The 22086-nt window shown below is 47.4% G+C and overlaps 1 protein-coding gene and 1 long non-coding RNA gene across 5 annotated transcripts in view; both read left to right on the plus strand.

Annotated features, from left to right (window-relative positions):
- The first annotated feature begins 9889 nt into the window (after nucleotides 1-9889).
- Nucleotides 9890-16937, plus strand: LOC138924914 (uncharacterized). Its single transcript, XR_011440260.1, has 2 exons — nucleotides 9890-10000; nucleotides 16688-16937. It is a non-coding gene; the product is annotated as an uncharacterized lncRNA (long non-coding RNA).
- A 1669-nt stretch (nucleotides 16938-18606) lies between these two features.
- The window catches only part of ACVR1B (activin A receptor type 1B), a 40723-nt gene continuing 37243 nt past the window's right edge, over nucleotides 18607-22086 (plus strand). Inside the window, exon 1 of one of the 4 annotated variants that reach the window (XM_014740953.3) lies at nucleotides 18607-18779. In XM_014740953.3, coding sequence (XP_014596439.2) covers nucleotides 18689-18779 — 91 coding nt within the window. In that variant the 5' untranslated portion in view covers nucleotides 18607-18688. The remainder of the gene's footprint in view (nucleotides 18780-22086) is intronic. The other 3 variants (XM_070270245.1, XM_070270246.1, XM_001494129.7) reach the window with 3 other exon arrangements.

Genomic DNA, 22086 nt, shown 5'->3' on the forward strand with positions numbered 1-22086 from the left:
TGAAGAGTCAAGTCGCAAAAAAAGGAAGCGCAAATGACTAACGAGTATAGAAAAGAAGACTCAAACTCACTAGTGGTCAGAGAAATGCACATTTAAATGACTTAACGACTAACACCCAGCAAAAAGGCAGAACTAGAAAAGTGAGTAATGCCAAGTGTTGGCAAGGACATGGGGAAATAGGAACCCTTGTGCTGTTCTTGTAGAAGGATAAACTGGTGTAGCCTTTTTAGCATTACTTAGTGAAAGTGGGCGTACCTATGCCATTTGACCTCATGATACCATTTCCGAGTCCATATCTCAGAGAAATTCTCATACAAATCCAGAAGGGGATACGCATAAGGAAGTTCAACACAGTGCTGCCTGTGGTAGCAGGGAGCTAGTGCCCACCTTGGTGTCCCTCTCTGGGGGAATGGATAAGTAAAATGGTGTGGATGAATATTCCACAATACTACATCATCCATCAGAAGCAATGAACCAGACATACATACGGCAACATGGATAGACCTTAGAAATACAGAACTGATTGATGAAAAGAGAATGAGGGTTATAGTACAATGCCTTTTATTTCAGTTTAGAATGCATAATAAAACTACCCCATGATCCAGCAATGCCACTTCTGGGTGTACATCCAAAGGAATTGAAATCAGGATCCCAAAGAGACACGTGCACTCTCATGTTCATTGCAGCTTTATTCACGATGGCCAAGCCATGGAAGCAGACTCAGTGTTCGTCAACAGAAAAACGGATAAAGAAAATGTGGTATGTACATACAAGGGAATATTATCCAGCCATTAATATTAATATTAATATTTAAAAACAAGAAATCCTGTCATTTGCAACAACATAGATAAACCTGGAAGATATTATGCTAAGTGAAATAAGCCAGATACAGAAGGATAAATACTATATGATACCACTTATATGAGGAATCTAATCAAACTTTAGAAGCAGAGAGTAGAGTGCTGGTTACCAGGGGCAGTGGGGAGGGGGAAACGGGGAGGTAGTAGTCAAAGGGTACGAGGCTTCGGTTATACAAGAAGTCCTAGAGAGCTACTGTATGCCATAGGGCCTATAGTTAACAATACTGTATCGGATTTTATGCGTTGTATAAAATTGCATTGTATAAATGTATTGTATAATATATATATAATATATATAGATGCATTGTATAAAAATATGCTAAGAGGGGAGAACTTATGTCAAGTGTTCTTACCACATACACACTCACAAAATAATAATAGAATGCACCCATATTTTAAACAACACTTCATTCTTCACGAAGATGTGCATTGTTAAGGAAACAAGCAAGCTCTCTAGAGTGCATGTGGGGGAGGGGGCAAAGTGGATGGAGACTGAAAAGGGGATTGGAGAAAGAGCCAGGAAATAAAAGCTGCAGCCCTGCACAGGCCAGTGACAGTAGCATGCCACCAGGAGATTAACCTGAGGCCCACACAGCGGGAAAAGAAAACAAAACCAGTGACCCAGAGTTTGAGTCCTGACTCAGCCACTCACGAGCTTGTGACCCTGGGCATGAAACAGCACAGAACACTCAGCTTCCTCATCTTTTTTTTTTTGTAAAGATTTTATTTTTCCTTTTTCTCCCCAAAGCCCCCCGGTACATAGTTGTATATTTCTCGTTGTGGATTCTTCCAGCTGTGGCACGTGGGATGCCACCTCAGCGTGGCCCGACAAGCGGTGCAATGTCCGCGCCCAGGATCCGAAACAGTGAAACCCCAGGCCTCCGAAACAGAAGCACGTGAACATAACCACTCGGCCAGGGGGTCGGCCCCTTCCTCACCTTGAAGCGGGGAAAATACATAAGGTGGTTGGGAGGACTTGGGATCATGCTGCACAAAGGGCTCGGCCAGAATTGTTGTTCAATAAATAATAATAATAACACCAATGATGGTTTACTATCCTCACTGGTAGTGTTCATGGCTTCAGTTCTGCAGAGCCACACGCCGGCTTGGTGTCAATATCTCTCCCTTTGTTCCTCTCTCAAGTGGGAGGAGAGAAAGGCAGAACCCGTCCCCAGCCCCTGGCTCTCTAATGTCCCTGGCCTCCTCATCTGGGCAGCAGCTAAAGGACAGACCTGCAGGGCAAGGTGAAGGCCTATGATTGCATATATACATATGTACGTGTATACATGTGTTTATTTCAACTAACAAAAGGCTTCTCATCCTGTCCTCACTGGCTGCTCCCTTTGGATCAATACTTTACTTAGATCTTTTGTGAAATGAAATTTATATTCACGCCCCACGGTTCCCTTAGTAACAATCTCCAGCAATCAGATCTGCTCTCTGGTGGAAATGGCCTTTGGAAACCGCCCGTGCAGCGCACGGTTGCACAATCTTACCTTTGCCAGAAACTGTTTTCTGATGTAGCCGGTATCTTTTCCAGAAAAAAAAAAAATTAACTACATTTAAGCAGACTTAACAAGGCCTTAAAATAGATATAAAGTGGTTTTACCCCACAAGGGGAATTCTTAAAATACTAAAGTACTGTTTTTAAGCATAGTCAAGTACTTCAGAAAAACTAATTTACATTCCAAACAATTTCTATGCTAATTACAAATGATTCTTTCCCAACCACTAGGTAATATTTTGTGTTACTGTATGTACCTGAAACGGATAAAATTACTTCTCTTTCTTTCTCTTTTTTTTTTAACCAATATTCACTCATTCAGACTGGCCTTTCCACAATTCTTCCAGATTTGCACTTTTATTGTATTTCCGGTATGAATTTGAGAATTTGATCCTATGGTATTGAGGTGAAAACATAAAAACAGATTTATCACAGTTGCGTGATAAATGGGAGGGTTGTGACTCTCAGATCTCGACTGATTTTGTCTTTTACTGCAAAAAAAAATGGAAGCCCCTGGATGCTGTCAACTGCTGACACCAGACCTGGCTGACACGGGCTGGCCTGCAGCCACATCTCGCCCTCCTCGGGTCTCCGTTTCAGCTTCCTTGCTCTTCATGACCCTTCACTCTTCTGGATGAGTCCTCACCTTGACCTTCTCTCTCCCGTCCTTCCCACCAGGGTGTAAACTTGCTGCAAACACAAAACTCTCAACCCCACGCCTCCCACCACCCCAATCTCTCTCCCCTCTCCTCATGGTCACATCTATTGGAGAAGTCTCTGCTTCCTCACCTCCCACTCCTCAGCCCACCACCTTCTGGCTCTACGGTGGAAACTGATGTCTTGGAGGTTACCACTGGCCTCCTCGTTGCTAAATCCAATGGACCCTTATCAGTCCTTCCTTATTTAACTGGGCAACATTTGACTGCTGACCAGTCCTCCCTCTTGGCTTTCCTGCCACAGCTGCTGGTCTCCCTCCTGCCTCTTCTCAGACTTCTTTGCAGGCTTCTCTTTGCCTCTCCCGTAAATGCTGGTGTTCCTGGCATTCCATCCCAAGGCCTCCTCTCCATCTACACATGCCTCCTGGGGGAATTCATCACACCTCGGCTTTAATGCTCGCTGAGGACATTCAGATCTGTGTCTCCAGCCCACACGTCCCTCCTGAGCTCCAGACCTCAAGCCCCAGCTGCTTCTGGACGGCTCCTTGGATGTCTCCCAGGCATCTCAGATTCATCATGTCCAAGACAGAACTCAGTATCTGTCACACCCAGACCGGCTCCGTCTCTGATGTTCAGAGAATGGTATTGCTAGCCAAGCAAACTCATGAGATTTGTTCATGACTCCTTCTCTCTATCGCCCAACCCCCTTAAATCAATCAATCACATGCAAAGTCTTGTCCATTCCACCTCCCAGTTATTTCTCCAACTCCATCCACCTCTCTCCATCCCTCCTCTGGTCCCAGCTACCAGCAGCTCTCACGTCGGTTAGTGAAGTCTCCTCCTGCATCCATCGAGCCTCTCCGGTTCGGTTCATCCTTCACACAAGCTGGAGAAGTTCCTCTAAAATGCAAATTGATGTTCCATAATGCTCTTCATGGAATGTCACTGCCCTCAGGTTAAATTGTAAACTGCTTGTTTTAACAGGTCCTTATTGCTTGATCTGACTCAGCCCACAACTCTGGCCACATCTCTCTCCATGGCTCTCCTCCCTTTTTATGCTCCAGCCACACTAGACTTCTTCCTTTCAGCTCCTTAGACCTGCAGTTTCTTTTTGCCTCCAGGCCTTTGTACATACTGTCCCCTCTGTCTAGGACACTCTTGGTCTGACTAACTTGCATTTATCAGTAAATGTGTGTGGTGGTGTGATGGAATGGACTCCGGAGGGAGGCAGACCTGGGTTTGAATTCCAGCTCTGTTGGTTTTGTACCGTATGTATGACCTTAATACTGTCAACTAATCTCTCTGAGCCTCGGTGTCCTCATCTGCTGAAAGAGGAATAATAATACCTGCTATATCTGACATAGATTGATTTTTCCTTTCAACTACCTGATCCACCTTCTCCTGTCCACTCTCACATACTTTTTCTGGGAATTGCCTCTCCTCCCCTATTTGTATAAGAACAGCGGTGGTTCCTAGCAGCCATGTTCACACAGCATGGTGAAGCACTCTCCCTCCAGATGATTGGGCCAGATGTTCGCACCTGGCCTACGTTGAACCATCAGTCCCTACCTCCTGAATGAGGAGCTGGGACCCAGAGGGAGTCACACTGGAGTCTTTCCTGTGCGGCTGGACTGAGCGTAGACCCAACGGCTGTCAGGAGCCATATGTTCCTGTGTGGTTGGAAGCAGAGAAAGTGATTGGCAACAAAGAGGATGGAAGTGGATGTACAGATGAAGCAAAGGCCCAAAGAGGAAGAGAACATGGAAATAGAGAGTCTTTCTCTGATGTGCGTTTGACATCCTGGTCACCGTGACTGACTGAGACCAGCTGCACTGAGCCTGGGAGAAACCCCCGCATCCTTAAACTAAAAAAGGAAAAAAAAATTTTTTTCTTAAATAGCTAGACTAGATTTCTGTTAGTTGGCACCAACAAAGTCCTAAGTAATTTACCTGTCTTAGAGAGTTCTTGTGAAAGTTAGAAATGAGATATGTACACATATGGTAAGTATTCAATATGTAGTAACAATAATATTATTACTAATATATTCAATGGATGAATGAGGTGAGGACTACGAAGGGATGTCAGAACTCTCTGCCCCCATTTCTCTAGAATAGTTTCAGAAATAGCGCCCAGTGCTTAGCACTATATCATCCCATGAGTATTTTTTGTTAATTGAAAAGGCAAAGTATCATATTTTGGTAATTTTGAAAGAAAGGAAAAAAATTACACATAATCTTGCCCTACCACATTGAAGCAAATATATTCGTTTTTGAAAGCATACATACTTTACATACTTATAACCATGAAGCACATTCCATTTTGTGCCCGGTATTTTTCACTTAAGATATCATAAACATTTTGATATTTCTGCACAGACTTCATAATCATTTTAATGATCGCATAATATTTAATGTGGTATATTATGTAATTTATTAAGCCATTCTGTGTGTGTGTATCTATATATATATATTCTGGGATTTTTTTTATTATAAATCATGCTGCAATGTATATGTTTGTGGATAAGCTATTTTAAATTAGCTTATGTTGATTGTTTTAATTACAAAAGTAATATATAGTCATCTTTGATGATAGAGATAATCAAGAGGAAAATATTTGTAATTTCACCATCCAGAGATAACTCTTGTAAACATTTTGCTAAATATCCTTCTAACTCTTTTATATGCATAATTTAAAATAAATATTATACTACACATATTTTATAACCTGCTTTTCCCCATTTTAACTATATATCATACACATCTTTTTGTATCATTAAATACTGTTCTACAACCTTTTGTATAGATGTACCTTACATGAGCAACTCTCTATTTTTGAATATTCATTTGTTACCATATTTTACTCTTTCAGCTGAACCTGTGATGGCGTTCCTGAGTCAGATCTTTATGCGTGTGTCCGATTACAGTATATTTTTGGGATGAATTCCTACAACTGGGGTTGTAGAGTTAAGAAGTATGTGGATATGCTCAGGATAATGTCTGGGAGTGGAATTATGAGGTCCAAGTTTAGAAATTCTTTTTTTTTTTTTTTTTAAAGATTGGCACCTGCGCTAACATCTGTTCCCAATCTTTTTTTTTCCCTTCTTCTTCTTCTCCCCAAAGCCCCCTGGGTACACAGTTGTATATTCTAGCTGTGAATGCCTCTGGTTGTGCTATGTAGGACTCTGCCTCAGCATGGCCTGATGAGCGGTGCCGTGTCTGCGTCCAGAATCCCAACCAGCAAAACCCTGGGTCACTGAAGCGGAGCACGTGAACTTGGCCACGGGCTGGCCCCCGAGTTTAGAAATTCTTTAAGGCTCTTGATCTGTTGCTCTTTTCCTCTTAAAAAAAGGCTGCCTTAATTTTCGAGGGTGGAATTTTAGTAGGGGAGGAGAGGAGAATGCTTTTTTGTGCTCTCAGAATCACCTCCCAGAGGAGACACAGATGGTGTGCACTGGGTTATGGGGACCAGCTCTTGCCCTCTTCCCTCCCTCCCTGTCCTGCACCCCCCAGGGCAAGCTGCCCTGTGGTCCCAGGCATTTCAGGGTAATGGCAAAGACCAAAAGACTTGGGTTCCACCTGCTGGTTCCAGATTTTACTGGCTAAATGACTCAGGCAGGTCACTTAGGTGTTCTGAAGCCTCAGTTTCCAGATTTGTTAGGTGAGAGCAATTATCTTTACTCTGGAGTCGTGCAGTTTGTCTCAAAGGTGAAGAGGAGTAATCAATCACTTATGAATCCCTATTCGAAGCCGTGCATTTGGTCAGCCCCACAAGGAAGCAACAGTGTTCAGTTCCAGGCTCTGTTTCTGACAGGATGATGAGGACATGGTGGCAGAGCGCTGAATCATGGAAGTCACCCACCTGGCCAGTGGTGGGGCAGGAGGGGAGTGAGCGCCATACACTCCTCCCTCCGGCCCCCCACCGTCTGGATGGAGCCTGGGGGCACGAATGGCGGCCAGCCCACTGTCGTAGGAGCTGCAAAAGCAGCGGTGGGATTCTTTAGCTTTAATCCACAACCCCTTCCCCCGCCCAGACACAGGCGGGTCCCTGTAGGTTCCCATGACAACAGCACGCCTGAGAAGGACCAGCTTGGGGAAAAACCAGATTTCACTGTAAGAAAAACTGGCCAGAAGCCACGGGCAGGGCAAGCTGGGACACGGGCTGTGGTGGGGCTGGGTCCTGAGACAAAGACCACAGAGGGGTGAGCACAGGCTCTGGGCTAGTTGAACTGTAGGACAACACCTGACATGTTTTGAGCACGTCCACGGCCAGACGCCAACAAACGTGCTGTATACGTATTGATTTGTTTGATCCTCATGACAAACCTATGAGCTAGGACCATTACTATCCCTCTTTTACAGGCAAGGAGACCAGTGTGGTGGGGTTAAATGCCAGCAGTCTGATTTCAGTGCCTGCAATATGGACCCCTAGAAAGTCCTAACTCTCCTTTCTACAGGCTTGGGCAACTGACAAAGGACAGTTTCATTCTATCCTCACCAAAATTTTGCAAGATAAAAATTATTCCCATATTACAGATGAGGAACCCAAAGGTCAGAAAGATTAAGTGATGGGCCTCGAATCACACAGCTAGTAATAACAGAGCTGGGGTTTAAATTCAGATCTGTCTGAACCCAAAGCCCACGGTCTTTCGTCTACTAAGGTGCCTGGAGATAGATCTGGGTGTTCATATCTTCACATGGGTACATTTGCCCATCAGCTTAGAGGGGCAGCTCATGATTGCTTAGTATAGTGGTAGGCGGTGGGGGGCATGTTTCTGTGCCTTTAGCACCCTACCAACCCTCTCCCAACCCACACACACATGCGCACACACGTACACATGCCCTGGCCTGCTGACGCGGTCCTCCTCCCAGCCAGGAATGGGCCCGCCTACTCACAACAAGCTTCCCAGGCAGGCGAGCCTGCCCACACCTGCTTGCCTCACCTGGGAGAGGCTGCTAGAAGGCACAGCTCCCCACCCCAACTCGTTGTGTGAGGCCAGCCTGGGGCTTCGCCAGGGAGGGAGAGACTTCGGAGGTCTGTGAGGCCGCTGGGACTTTTGGGTTTTTTTTTTTTCCCTAAACAGAGTCAGGAGCCTAAACTTCAGAGCTTGGTGCCTAGGCTGCTCTAGGTTAGAGAAGATTCTGTGGTCCCTAAAGAACGCTGTCCCTATTGTTCTTCCAGCGTCCATTTTTTGACTTAATATATTTAATTACCTGTCCCCTGATTTGATTATTCTCTGGATGGTGGCCTTTGGTTTTTGAAAGTCCTACAATCCCTGCGGTAAATGCAGTGGCCTCTGTCTAACTATCTGTCATTCTGTTGCATCTCTGACAGCCTGTTCCATCTTTTCAACCGGGAGCTTACCTCTAAGGTCTTGAAGTAAAATCGTGACATTTGCATAAGATCAGTCATTGCACAGATATTGATCCTGTGCCTTCCCTCTAAAGGCAGGGTAGACATGGGAATCTAAAGACACATTTAGACCCGCCCTTTCCCATCTCCACAGAGTCAAGGGAGGCAAGTCCTGCCAAGTCGCCTCTCAGATGCTGAGCTAGATAAGGGCTAGGGACCTGGAGGCCAGTCCTGAAGCAGAAAGCTTCCACCCGCTTGTCCACTGAACGCAGAGTTAGCCTGACCTTCAGCCTGACCATCTGCCTCCATCTAGTTCCCCTCCAAAGCACCCAAAGTCCATCCTTGGGGAAACTTAGAAACCATCCTAAGAGGCCAGGACACTCCAGCTTTCTCCAGCAGCTGACAGGTCCTGCCATGCCCGGGCATAAACCCTATTTCTGTCCCGTGCCAATCTGCCGAGGATCAGGTAGGTTTAGCACACTACAGCCAGTTCCCAGTTTCTCAGTTGTGTAGAAACTAGCCATGAAGCCTTTCTTTTTTTTTTTTTCTGCTTTCTCTCTCCAACCCCACCCCCACCCCCACCCCGGTACACAGTTGTATATCTTAGTTGCACGTCCTTCTAGTTGTGGGATGTGGGACGCCGCCTCAACGTGGCCTGACGAGCAGTGCCATGTCTGCGCCCAGGATCCGAACCCTGGGCCGCCGCAGCGGAGCGCGCAAGCCCCTGAAGCCTTTCTTTAGGGGACCCAGATGTCCATCCACAGGACAGCATGGACTCCAGAGCAGAGTGGGCAAGGGGGAGAGAGGCTGCAGGCTCAGGCAGAAGGACAGCGGGAAAGCAAGGAAGTGCAGGCTGGTGGGAAAGAGGGCAGAGCGGGGGACCATGGCCAAAATATGTCCATATCATGCATATTTTTTCCTCTTGTGGGGATGGCAGGGTAGGGCATGCTGGCAGTTTTGAGTACTGAGCACCTGTGCCTGCTGCCCACCCTGCCACGGCCCCCACGAGCCTGGCCCAGGCACACAGGGGGCATTTAGTAAGTGCACGCTAGAGCTGGCGGTTATGTTGATGAGATGATGGCACAGCACTCAGTCTGCAAAGTCCAGACTTCTGTCTCTCCCACCCCCTGGGAATTTCATAAATAAATCCCTGGACCTGTTCCAAGAAGAATTTCAAGGCTTCTCTGCGTGTGTGTGTGTTTCCAGAAACACAACAATTTTACATGCTGCCTGGTGTGCAAACTCCTAAGCAACTCATGGAGAGGATGAGGCTGGGCAAAGAGAAGGTGGAGGTCCCAGGCTAGACGGGCCAGGAAACCAGGAGGTAACAGCGCAAGTTCAAACGGAGGCCCTGCCGTTGGCTCCTGTGCAACTGGCTTCGCCAACCTGGCTCCCAGACGCAGACGCCCAGCCGCCCCGGGCTCAGGTTGCTCAGCCGCCCCTCCCCCACCCTTTGGCTTTGGCAGTATCCTCCACCAGGTTTTTGCAAAGTGCTGGGGTCTTAAAATAGCATAAAGGCACTCACACACTCAGACTATAGTGTCAATTCCCGTACCACAGAATGATCAAAAAGGAGGGAGAGTAAAGGGTAGAGGGAGAACTCCAGGACACCTTCTGGAGCAGAGAGCAGGGTGAGTGGTGAGGCCAGGCAGGAGGCAGGGGTGGGCACTTGGGATGAGGAAGGGGATGGAGGAACTGGGAGGAGGAAACAAGATAGAGCCTGTGTCTGGGTGTGTGTGACAAGGTGACAGGGCTAGTAGTCACATCTAGGGTATGTGTGTGTGTGTGTGTCTGGCGTCATGAAACCAGAGGCTGTGTTGGTGTGACCCATTTGGTGAGGGGAATCTGAATATCCCTCCTGGGCTGTGAACCCCTGTAGGGCAAGAACGAAGAACTTCCTCTTAATCATTCCCAGGGCCTGGTCTGGTGCCTGGCTCATAGACACTCTAATAATGTTCCCAGGATAAATGAATGATGGATGGATGCGTGGATTTGCTAGAACAGAAAATGACAGCAACAAAGACAGTCCAACTTCAGATGGCAAAATTAGAAATGGGCCCCCCAAAGTTATAAGTTTGATCAATCAGTAAGAATTTACTGCACGTCAGGAAGGAAACGGAAGTTGTAAGGTTTATGATCTCTCTGGGGAAGGAGAGAGGAACACACCCTGGAGGGAGGAGGGCTTCCTGGAGGAGTCAGGCCCTGAGCTTGTTCTGAAGCATGGGTAGAATTTCTTGAGCTGGTATTCTAGCCAGGGCTCCTAGGCTACAAGGATCAACACACTCAAACCAGTGGAGGTGAAAAGAGGATTTCCTGGAAAGATACATGGGAATCTCAGAGAAACCGGTAGTGGAAAACACAACCAGCTCTCATGGGATCTGATAAGACACTAGGCTGGGTGTGTGTTGAGGACAACTTGACTGTTCAAGTGGGTGAGGCTGGAGGGCGTGTGTGCACACGCACACACCCACAGGCTCACCTCCATAATCTCTCTCTCTCCTTCTCCCTGCCTCTGCTCCACTCTCCTCTCCTGGCTTCCTGTTGCCACATGGCCCAGGGTGGCTTCCAGGTACTACTCTGTAGCTCCTGCCACCGTCGAATTAACTGTTTCTACACTTCCTTAGTTCAAACGCTCATGAGAGAGAAGCTGAATTGCTCAACCAGTCTATTTATTGCTTTTCCTTGGTTCAGATGCCCAACCTGGTGCAATCATCTGTGACCAGAGGGCAGACCGTGTACTCACCTAGGAGAAGGGGGCGTAGGCAGGTGAAAGGGATAGAACTCTTGTAATCCAGATGGAAAAGAGGGAGCAGGGGCTGCCCAGGCAGGGCAAAGACTATGAGTGAGGACTTGGTGGGTGTGTGGGTGTGTGAGGGTGTGTGTGTATGTGTGTTTGTGTGTGAAAGGGGGAGGGATTGAGAGAGAGAAAGGAGCCAGGACAAGAGAGGAGCTGGAAGGACTAGGATCAGCTGGGTGATCTTGGGCAAGTTATTCCATCTCTTTATGCTTCAATTCCTTATCTCTACAATGGGGTGAATAGTGGTACCTCTCTCATGGGGTTCTTGTCAAGATTAATTAAGTAATCCACATAAAGCTCTTAGGAGGCTAAATGGTCAGTCTCTGAATGCTATTTTTAAGAGTAGGGGAAGTAAGTCTGGATGGACATTAAGTTTTCATCATGTAGAGGTCTTGACTGCCAGTTTTGGTTCAGTCCTGGACAAGTCACTTATCTTCTCTGGACCTCAGTTTCTCCATCTGTAAAACAATGGGTTCAGACGAAATAATTTCTAAAATCCCCTCCAGATTTAGAATGCCGTGCAGGTGGCCTCGTGTTACGGGCAATAGGGAGCCTGTATGTTCTCAACAAGGCAGACAACCAAATGAAGGGGGCTGTCTCAGAACATGGCCATGCCATGGTGTGCCTGGTGACAGCAGGGAGGGTGGCCAGGAGGTAGGGAGTTTGCAGCACTAGCAGAACCAGAGATGTGTGCTATGAGGCCTCACTGAGGGCATGAAGAAGAGGTGGGCCAGTTAAAGCTCAGAGGTCCATAACAAAAGGTGAATGACCAGGAGAGCCATCCTACTTGGTCACTAGGCATGACGGGATAGAACGTGAGGTATGAATCATCAGGGCTGAGGGTACCAGGCCTGTTTACCAAGCAGGCATTGAGGTGGAACGAGGTCAGCGTGAGGGTTAAAGAAACAAAATCTAAGATCATGCAATGGCCTTTGGAGCAGAAAGTGAGCAAGAAAAGCCTGGGAGGGGTTTTCTTCAAGAACACCATAGCTCAGCACCATTCCATGGGACCAGTGAGCACAGACTGCATGTTGCTGACAGCGTCAGGTCTCTGACATTGACTGTGGCCTTTGGGCTTCTCAAGCCCATACCAGTCCCTCTTACCAGGCTCCCATCCCCAGCCACCAACCACAGCACATTCAAGTTTCTTCCATTGCTTAAGCTGCCTTCCCTCCGCTTGCCTCAACTCCCCGGCCCGTCTGTTCTCCAGCTAGCCTCTATAGCTGCACCCCGCCCCCCCCCCAACACTTCAGCCTCCAAACATCCCCTCATCTGCTCCCACTCTGGGATGCTGAGCATTTCCAGAGAAAACTGTACCATCAGAGGCTTGTTATGACCTCAACTTTATGTTCTGCAACTGGGCCCCAGTGCCACTCTGGCAATCCTTTTCTGCTTTTCTGTATCCCTGGACACCACTCCCATCTCCACAGTGGCTTTTACAAATTCTCACCACTCTCTTCAGGCACATCCACCATCATATGTCATCCTGCCTCCTGATCATATTGTGCCAAAACAGAGGGCCATGCCTGCACCTTGACTGAGAACCCCAGGGGGCCCCTCTCTCACCTATAAACTTTCTGTGTTCATCTCCTTCCTCCAGCCTCCTAGAAGGTAATATTTCCCTTCAGGCCAAGGCTACTTCCTGTGCCTCTGGATCTTGATCCTGTGCTCCCCATCCACCCTGGGTTCTGGCTCCATCACTTACTCCTTCTTCTTCCTGTATCTTTGAACTCCTCTTAGCTCCTTTATTGCAGTCTAAAGGTGCCATCTCTCTCTTCTTATTAATGCAACAAAACACAGCAAACACTTCTGTGACCTTGTGTATCCTTCTGGAAATCCCCTTTCCTCTCTTTCTCTTGTCCAGTCTTGTCCATATTTTTTAATTGAATTATTTAGCCCATTCACATTTATTGTAATTACAGATATATTTGAATTCACTTTCACCATCTTATTTTATGCTTTCTATTTATCTCACCTTAATATCATCCTTTTTCTTTCCTTTCTTGCCTTCTTTTGGATTATTTTTTTCTCATTCTAGTTCCTTCCATCTCTTAACTTGAAAGTTTTATAATTATTTCTCTTCTATTAGCGAATATCTGACAATTAATAAAGTACACACGAATTCATATGTAACTTATACATTTTTTATTTAGCCCTCACTTTTGAAATACATTTTCTATCAGTATGCAATTCTAAGTTGATGTTATTTTTCTCTCAGTCCTATTTAACTGTTTTTGGATTTTTGATGCATAGATTATATTTCTTGGAATTTTGTCTGTGAGAATTCTTTGTAACCTGAGTTGAAGGCGGGTTCCTCTAGAGATGATTTGCTCATTTTTATTCTAGGTATTACCAGGAGGTACTACCAGCCTGGGACTACTTGAATCTAAATTTTTTAGACCACCCAGGTAGGGTGAATTTGGAATGAAATTAAATCATGCAGGCCAGCTTGTGGCTATGAATTCTCAGGGAGGATTTTCCCCCATTCTCACTCTGAGCAGAGGTTCAAGTCAGGCAATTTTCCTTGCAATCTCCTGGAGGAGTGAATTATTTCTAGTTCATCCTTCGACTGAGTGTATTATTATGCTTTGTAAAACACAGCTTTTTGCAGAGTGTTGCTTATTAGACTCCCCACCTTGGGCAGGCCTGGGCTTTGTCTCCTGTTCTCTGTATCCTGCTCACCTTTGAAAAACAAAGTTCAAGTTCACCTAGTATGCAAATACTCTCAAGGTGGAAACCAGCTTTGGTGTTCTGCTTTCCTCTCTCTGTTCCTTAGTTTTTAACTCGAGCATTCTTCACTTACTTGTTAGTTTACTGAGCTTTTTGAGTTGTTTCTTCAGCAGAAAGTTTGTTCAGGGAAACTGGTCCATCATTCTAAAGAAAATCCAAGTCTCTCCCTCCCATCACAGCCATCTTTTAAAGAATGGATGACACTCAGCCTTTCTAAGCCTTCACCTTCCATTCATTTGTAGCTCCCTGAAATCAGGCCTCCACCCTATCTTCTACTGAACCTGCTCAGGTAAAGCTCACCTGATGGGCTTCAAGTTATCAAATCCTGGGCACTCATTTTACTTGACCTTTCTCAATATTAGACACTACTGATCTCTTGAAACACTCTCCCACCTTGGTTTCCATAATTCTGTTCTTTCCAGGTTCTTTTCCTATTTCTTTGACTGTTCCTTTTCTGTCTTCTCTTTCCTGTCTGTGTTGCTTGTACTTCCAGAATTCTCTCAGTCCCTTGAGCTGTTTGAACAACTGTGATACACTGCTGACTTCCAAATCCATATCTTTGTGGCTCCACATACCTATATGAGGCCCTTCAAACTCAGTATGCCCAACAGGGAGCTCATTATCTTTCTCCCAAACCTGCTCTTGCTAATCTGCTGAATGGAGCCACCAAGCAGCCAGACACCTAAGTTAGATTATCCTGGAATCATATGGGGCCATCCCCATTTCCTCCTCACTTCCCACATCCAATCAGTCTTACAGTTTCTACCTACTTAAAATCTCTTCAATCTATTTCTTTTTCCCATCTCTATTGCTGCTGCCTAGGGTCAGGTCCTCCTCCTATCTTATCTAGGCTACTGGAATTGCCTCCTCTTTATTTCCTTACCACTTGTCTTGCCTTCCTCCAACCATCTTCACAAACCTCAAGTTCATTTGGTTCAGCAAAGTGGTCTTTCTGAAACACAAATATGGTTTTTAGCCCTTGCTTAGAACCCTTCCAAGAATTCTGCAGACAAGGACAGTTCCAAGTGTTCTTCTGTGTCTGTTTATCTCTCCAAAACTACCTTTCTGCTCCACCACCGGGCTCCTTCACCCACCACCCTCTGGGTGTGCTGCCATTGCTGCTCAGGGCTCCCCTAACTGCCAGGCAATTTTACCTTGGTATTTTGCTCATACTGCTCCCTCTGGCAGGAACAATCTCCTGCCTTCTCCTGCTCCATACAAGCTTGCCTATCTAGGGAACACTCTTTCATATTCCAATAGTCAGTTGTAGCACAACCTCTTCATGAAACCTTTCCCACCTCCTCAGCTTGTCCTTGCAGAGTTGAATCATCCACGCCCTCCTAAGTGCCCCCACTGACTCTTTACAGGTGTGTGCTATAGAATACATACAACACATTGTGGCTTTTCTTTTCTTATGCTCATCTCTATTAGATTGTAAATTCCATGAGGGCAAGGACCACGACCTATCTATGGTTTATATGTCATGCCTGGTATACGGTAGGTGCTCAGTAAGTGCTTGTAGAATGGATGAATGAAGATGAGCTATTGTCCTCTTGGGATTAGTGACCCTGCTGCTTGCCAAGGCAAACTGTGCTGAATCCCCCAGGAGGTGGAGTGTCTTGGTGCATTGTGACCAAGATGGCAGCTGTAACACCAGACGGTCTAGTCAGTGGAGCCTGGGGACTAAGAGCAGGGCAGACAAGTAGTTCATAGATTGTGATGTGGGTCCAGGCCCAAGATGAAGAAGGATTTCAGAAATGGACACTTTGCTGAGGCCTTCAGCGAGGGTAGGAGAGCCAGGCTGTGGGAGGGAGCACGTGTAGATTGGGTGGTCTGTTTCCATGCAGCTCAGGCAAGGCAGATGCGTCATCTAGGAAAGGTCTGACTTGAGGAGATGCCCCAAATGCTCAGAAATAGGGTGTAAGAGATATTACTACCCCTGCCCCCAACCCCATCAAGTCTAATTTCCCACCTTCAGCTGGCTCTTGAAGACCAGTCCCTGGGAAAGCATGAGATGCTGCGATGATGAAGCAGCACAGGACTGGTAGGCTGTGGCTTCTACACTTAATTATACACGAGCTTGGGCAAGTGACTTACCTTCCCTAGGTCTCAGCTGCCTCACCCGTAAATTGTGCACAGCCTGACACGCCTCAGCCACTTCACAGGATTGTAGTAAAGGTCAAATCATCACCATCATCATAGCTATTCTTCTTATATTACTTCCTATGTGTCAGAGACTATGTGAAATGCTTTACATACCACATCTTCATCCATCCTCACAAGATCTCTATGAGATAGCACTACCATCAGCTCCATTTTACAGATGAGTGAATAGAGGTTTAGGGAGGTAACAGATCTTGCCCAAAGGCAAATGCTGTCAAGTGAGCTGATGGAGCTGGCATTTGGTCTGTGGACCCATTCTGGTTTCCCGGGCTATACTCAGGTATGTGGCTGATCTTGCATTCTAGGAGTTAAGTAACCACAGGTCTCCTCGGGGACTCCTGGTCTTATAGCCACAGTGGCAGCACTTAGCAAGGTTTAGGGAAGGACACTCCCTCACCCTTGGCCTCAGAGACGTATTCCTGAGGGATCAGCTTTCCCTTCCCAGCCAGAGGGGTAGGGGAAGGCACTGTGTTGAATAGTGTCCCCCCAAATTCATGTTCACTGGATGGAAGCTGTGAATGTGATCTTGTTTAGAAATAGGATCTTCACATATGTAAATAAGCTAAAATCCCTTGAACTCATACTGTATTAGGGTGGACCCTAATCCAATGACTGGTGTCTTTGTTAGAAGAGAGAAATTTGGACACAAGGATACAGACACAGAGGGAGGACGGCCATGCGAAGACAGAGGCAGAGATTGAAATTATGCTTCCGCAAGCCAAGGAACACCACGGACTCTGGGAACCACCAGAAGAAGCTGGAAGGGACAAGGAAGGATTCTTCCCTAGAGCCTTCGGAGACAGCATGGGCGTGCTGACACCCTGGTTTCAGATTTCTAGCCTCCAGGACTGTGAGAGAATAAATTTCTGTTATTTTAAGCCACCAGTTCATGGTACTTCGTTCTGGCAGCCCTGGGGAACCAACACTGTAACCTAGTGCTGTGTTTTCCACAGCTGGGAGCCCCAAGGGTGAGTGGAGCAGAGTTTAGGAGACCAGTTAGATGGAGTGGGGGAGGGGGAGCTCAGTTGGGGGGGGATGAGGGAGATCAGTATAAAAATAAGGTGTTTACTCATCCAGCTCCACTGACCAACTTGTAGACAGTGCCTCTGCACTACTTTGCACGTGTGTGTTTGTGTGTGAGTTGTGTCTGGGGAATGTGTCTGCAGCCCTGTTTTTTCTGGATGTGAGGATGGGCGTTCTTCAGGTTGGTGACAACTTATAAGGTGAGGATTCCTTTTGAGAATCTCCCCCTGGTTTGGTCATTCGCTCCACCCCTAGATCTCAGATGATGAAACTGGGCTTAGAGAGATTAAAAACTTGCCCAAGTTTTCATGCCAGTTAGTTAGAAAAGGAGAATTCAGACACAGAACTCTGGATCCAAAGACCTGCCCTTTTCATGATCTCTAGCTCTTTCTCAAACTAAAGATAGTGAACTCTTTACAAAAAGATACAGGTAATTCAGTTTACCTTTTATAAGTATTTTTTTTTCTAAATTTGAAATTAATACCTATTTGTAAAATATTTAGAAAATATTGAAATGTTTAAAGAAAAAGTAAAAAATTAATCTGGCTATAACTACTGATCATATTGGGTCATTTCCTTTCAGTCTTTTTTCCTTCCAAACAGATACATATAATCAACAAAATTAAAATACTGTAAATAGTTTCCTATTTTGCTTTTTCATCTAACACCATGTCATGAACATTTTCTCATGTCCTTAGTTTTTATAAACATAATTTTTAATTACTAAATAACGCTCCATCACATGGATGGGTCATATTTTGTCTTCCATTATTGCCTACTTAAGTTTCCAGCTTTTTACAATGATCAGTATGCAACAGTTAACATTTTTCAGAAATATTTGTCCTCATCTCTATTATTTCTTGAAGACAAATAGGGGATAATTCTGGGTCAACGGGTATGAATATTTTAAGGCATTTGATACATATGCCAAATTGTTTACCAAAAGGGTTCCACCTACCAGGAGAAGGAGAGTGCCTCACACAGCACCCTCGCCAAGACTGAGTACTATCATTAAAAGCCTCGGTGTGCTCTGAAAAGGGGCATCCCACGATTCCATCACACGGGTTGCTGTGCGTCCAGAGGATTGCAGGGGGCCACACAGGGCTCTCCACACCGAGACCGGTTAGGCGACGGTGCCCATGACCCCGGTGGGACGTGATGGGGGCTTGAGGCTAGGCAGTAGGGATGAAGGGAACAGGAACACGCACGGGACTCATAGAACATTCGATGCCGGGGAGAGCGGGTCGGCACAGATAGGATAACTATGCGCTGTGTGGGGTGCAGGAGAGGGCGGAGGCTGCGTGTCCGGCCCGGCCTCCTCCGCGCCGCGCTCGGCACCCACCCGCGAGGTTGGCCGCGGCGCGAACCCCTCCCATCCCTTTAACAGGGACACTCCCCTTTAAGGCGGGCGCCTGCGCGCACCCGGCCCCGCCCTTCGGGGGCGCGCGCGGCGGTCGCGGCGCCGGCTCCGCCGGGAGCGCACGTGCCGGCGCCGGGCGGAGGAGAGGGAGGCGGGAGCGGGGCCGCGGGAGGAGGGGAGGCGCCGGGGGCGCGCGCGCGCGCTGGGCGCTGCTGGGCTGCGGCGGCGGCGGCGGCGGCGGTTACTATGGCGGAGTCGGCCGGAGCCTCCTCCTTCTTCCCCCTTGTTGTCCTCCTGCTCGCCGGCAGCAGCGGGGCCGGGCCCCGGGGTATCCAGGGTGAGTCCCGGGGCGGGGGGCGGGGGCCGGGATGGAGAGGGCCGGGCGAGGGCGAGGCCTCGCGCCGCGGCCCCTGGCGACAGCGCGCCCCCTCCCCACGCGCACAATATGGCCGGGCGGGGGGCGCGGAGGAGTCGGGGTGACCCCTGGTCGGCTTCCCCCGACCCCCGAGGCGCGGCCGCCCAGCCAGGACCCAGCTCACGCCGGGCCCCGGGGCACCCGAGCCCCCTTCCAAGAGGAGCTGGATTCGGGGAGCTCTCGGGGGTCGCGATCCCAGCACCCCCATGTTCCATAGAGGGAGTGCGGGCTTCCTTCCCCAAGATTTGCAGATCATGTTTGTGCCCCTCAGCTTGTCCAGGGGCGGGGGTCTTCATTCCCTCCCTCCAGATGCTCCCGGGGGGCGCCTTTTCTCCCGCCAAGACTGTGGGGCTCGGGCGATGGAGCCTTTGCTTCCCCGAGGTATCCTGATGTTGAGAGGCCTTGCGCACCTCAGATGATAGGGGAAGGGGTCTCTAACCTTTCCTTCGGGTCCTACACTTGGGGTGTCTCTTCCCCTCCCTCTCCTTCCTCCCTAATGCTCTGGGAGACGGAGTCTCATTTCCCCTTCGTTCAGTCCCTTAAGTTCAGTGGGGCAAACCCCCCACCTCCAATACACACGCCCTGTGGAAGCTGTGTGGAGGAAGTGAGACGGAACAGGCCCCTAAAGCTTTTTGGAGCTTGGCTCTGGAATCTCTCTAACCCTAGGAAACCTGGTTCCAGAACGTTTAATCTGCATCTAGGTGTATTTGCTTTCCGCCTCGCCTCTCCCACCCCACCCCAGGGGGCCCATTCAGTTAATCACTTTGTGGATGCCTTTTCAGGTGAAATCCTAGAACCTGCCTCCAACCCCCAAGATTATTTAAAGATCCCACCACTGGACCGTCTCCTGGCCCTTGGTCAGTACTTAACTTACCTTCCCACACAACCCCTCTGCCCATCCCTTCCCCCCACGCACTCCTCCACTCTCACTCACCCCTTACCTCCCAACCCCCACGGCTTTCTGCTCCCTGATACCACCTCCACCCTGCCCACTGTAGAGGTGGGTAACCTTCTGTGGGACACTCAGCTGGGTGTGTTGTTTATGAGGCTTTGGGGGCTGAGAAGAGCAGATGAAACCCTAAAATATTTAATTTAAGAGATTCGCCTCAGATGTGTTTTGGCATTGGGGTAGCAGATGAAGGTTATATTTGGCAGTTAGATTGAAGTGATTATTGACCCACAGATGGATCTGGGAGAGACGATCAGGATTGTGTTCGCTCCTGAGGTACAAAGCCTGCTGCTTTGACTTCTCAGCAGCCCCTAACCTTCCAGCCATGGGAGCTCAAGTGCGTGTTCCGTGGCTCTCCTCGCCACTAAAAATAATGATTCTCAGGTGGATTCAGGCTTCTTTAATAAAGCAGACAATCAAGAAAAGACATCATCGCACTTTGGAGTCTCAAAAACAAGTTCATTATCTCCAGCTTTGATGTTCCCTCCCAGTGGTGCAGCCTGTGCAGTGGGGTCTTTGTTTACTGGCTAATGCTTCTGTTAAGCACCTCGTGCGTGTTCCTGGCTCTGCTGCTCCGTGGCGTGGGTAATGTGCTGCAGGGTCTGATGAAGACGATGCAAGTGTATGAACACAGCCTGACGTTTGTGGTGAGAGAATGGCTTTCATGAATAATGTTTGCTGGGCCTCATTATGGGCTGTGTTATTGAAATGTGTAACATAGTGTTATTTCTCTAGTGAGGTAGTAAATAAGGAGACTCAGCCTTCAAGTTTGTCATTTTATATGCATATGAATAAATCTTTAAGTTCCTTCCATAGGAATTTTTGTCCTGTCCCTAATATATCCGAGATCTTTAACAGCCATTTTCCTGTTGATTTGGTGGCGTGTTTGTGGGGTTTTTCGTGTTGTTGAGAGCCTAGTTAAGAATGTTTAATTGATAATCCAACTGGTTCTGAATGGGGCAGAGTTCATTTTTTTGTAACCTTCCTGAAATGGATGTTTGTTGGGGTGAGGATGGGTGGGCATAATAGGGAGTTGGTTTCTTTTTTTGGTAAATTGGAAATTAGGTTGTGTGTCCAGCAAACATTCTCGAAGGCCTTTAAACTTCTTGGCCAGACACTACAGTTTTTTCCGGGACACGTCTAGTTGCCAATAGTGCATGCTACAGAGACCACTGTTGCAAAAGGCTGAAAGTAAAACGTCAGTTCTGGGAAAATAGAGGCTGTGGGATACCAAGAAGTTGATTGCTTTCCTCCCCAGCACTTCCTCAGTTGGGCTCCGCTAGGTGGGCTGGAGGAGTGGCCGAGCCTGGCAGCCCTGAGCCTGGTCCTTGGACGTGACATGAGGGCAGCAAGCATAGGTGTTTGTGTTAATTAGCGAACTAACAGCAACTTAGCAAAGGGTCAGTAATAAGGAAAATGAGTTCCAGGTTATAAACAGCATCCGTTTGGTTGGTATACCATGTTTTAAGGCCTAGCTTTGGAATTTTCACATTGGTGTTTAAAAATGTATAATTGAACCAGTTAGCAGGAGAACGTGACATTCACTTAAGACAAAAGCGACGAGGGAGACATTTGAGCTTATGATAGGAACATTTTGAATTTTTATGAACAGACTAAAAGTCTAATTTCTGGCCGAGACTTGTAATTTTGTTGAGTGGATGTAGATTTGAAGTTCAGTGCACGTGAACTCTTGTAGAGAAGAATTGTCTCTGGTTAGTTTTGTTAAAAGAGCTCCTGGAACAGATGTGATTAAAACATAATCAAATGGCTACTGTGGTTAAAGGTTAGAGCCAGAGGGAGGGAGGAGCCTGGTGTTCGGCCCCAGAACTTTGCTCCCGGACAGGTTGTCCTTGAACAAGTCACTTAACCTTCCTGCGACTACCTCAGTTTTCCCTCTGTAGACTAAGGAAATAGTGCGTGTTGCTCTTATTGGGACCTTTGTGAGACTGACTTACTGATAGCCAGTTGGCCGGGAGGTATTTTTAGACACAGTTTCTGACTTCAGTGAACAAGCACTGTTGGGTTACTTTTTATCTTATGGGGCAGAATCACACACCCTTGGGATTGCTGGAAGCAGCACATGTCGGTGTGGTTAATTTCTCCTTTGTGCACTCTGGTGGACCCGTTTCAGATTTCCTCGAGTTGATTTGTGTCTTCTGACAGGCCCGCATGCCGTGGACCGGGCAGCATACCTGTGCTGATCAGAGCCAGTCCGGAGGGAGTGACCTGCTTTGGGCTTTATTGGTTTGGCAACGTTTTAATTCTTACGCAACTCTGGGT

The sequence above is a fragment of the Equus caballus genome, chromosome 6 (genome assembly GCF_041296265.1).
Source record: "Equus caballus isolate H_3958 breed thoroughbred chromosome 6, TB-T2T, whole genome shotgun sequence".
NCBI lineage: Eukaryota > Metazoa > Chordata > Mammalia > Perissodactyla > Equidae > Equus > Equus caballus.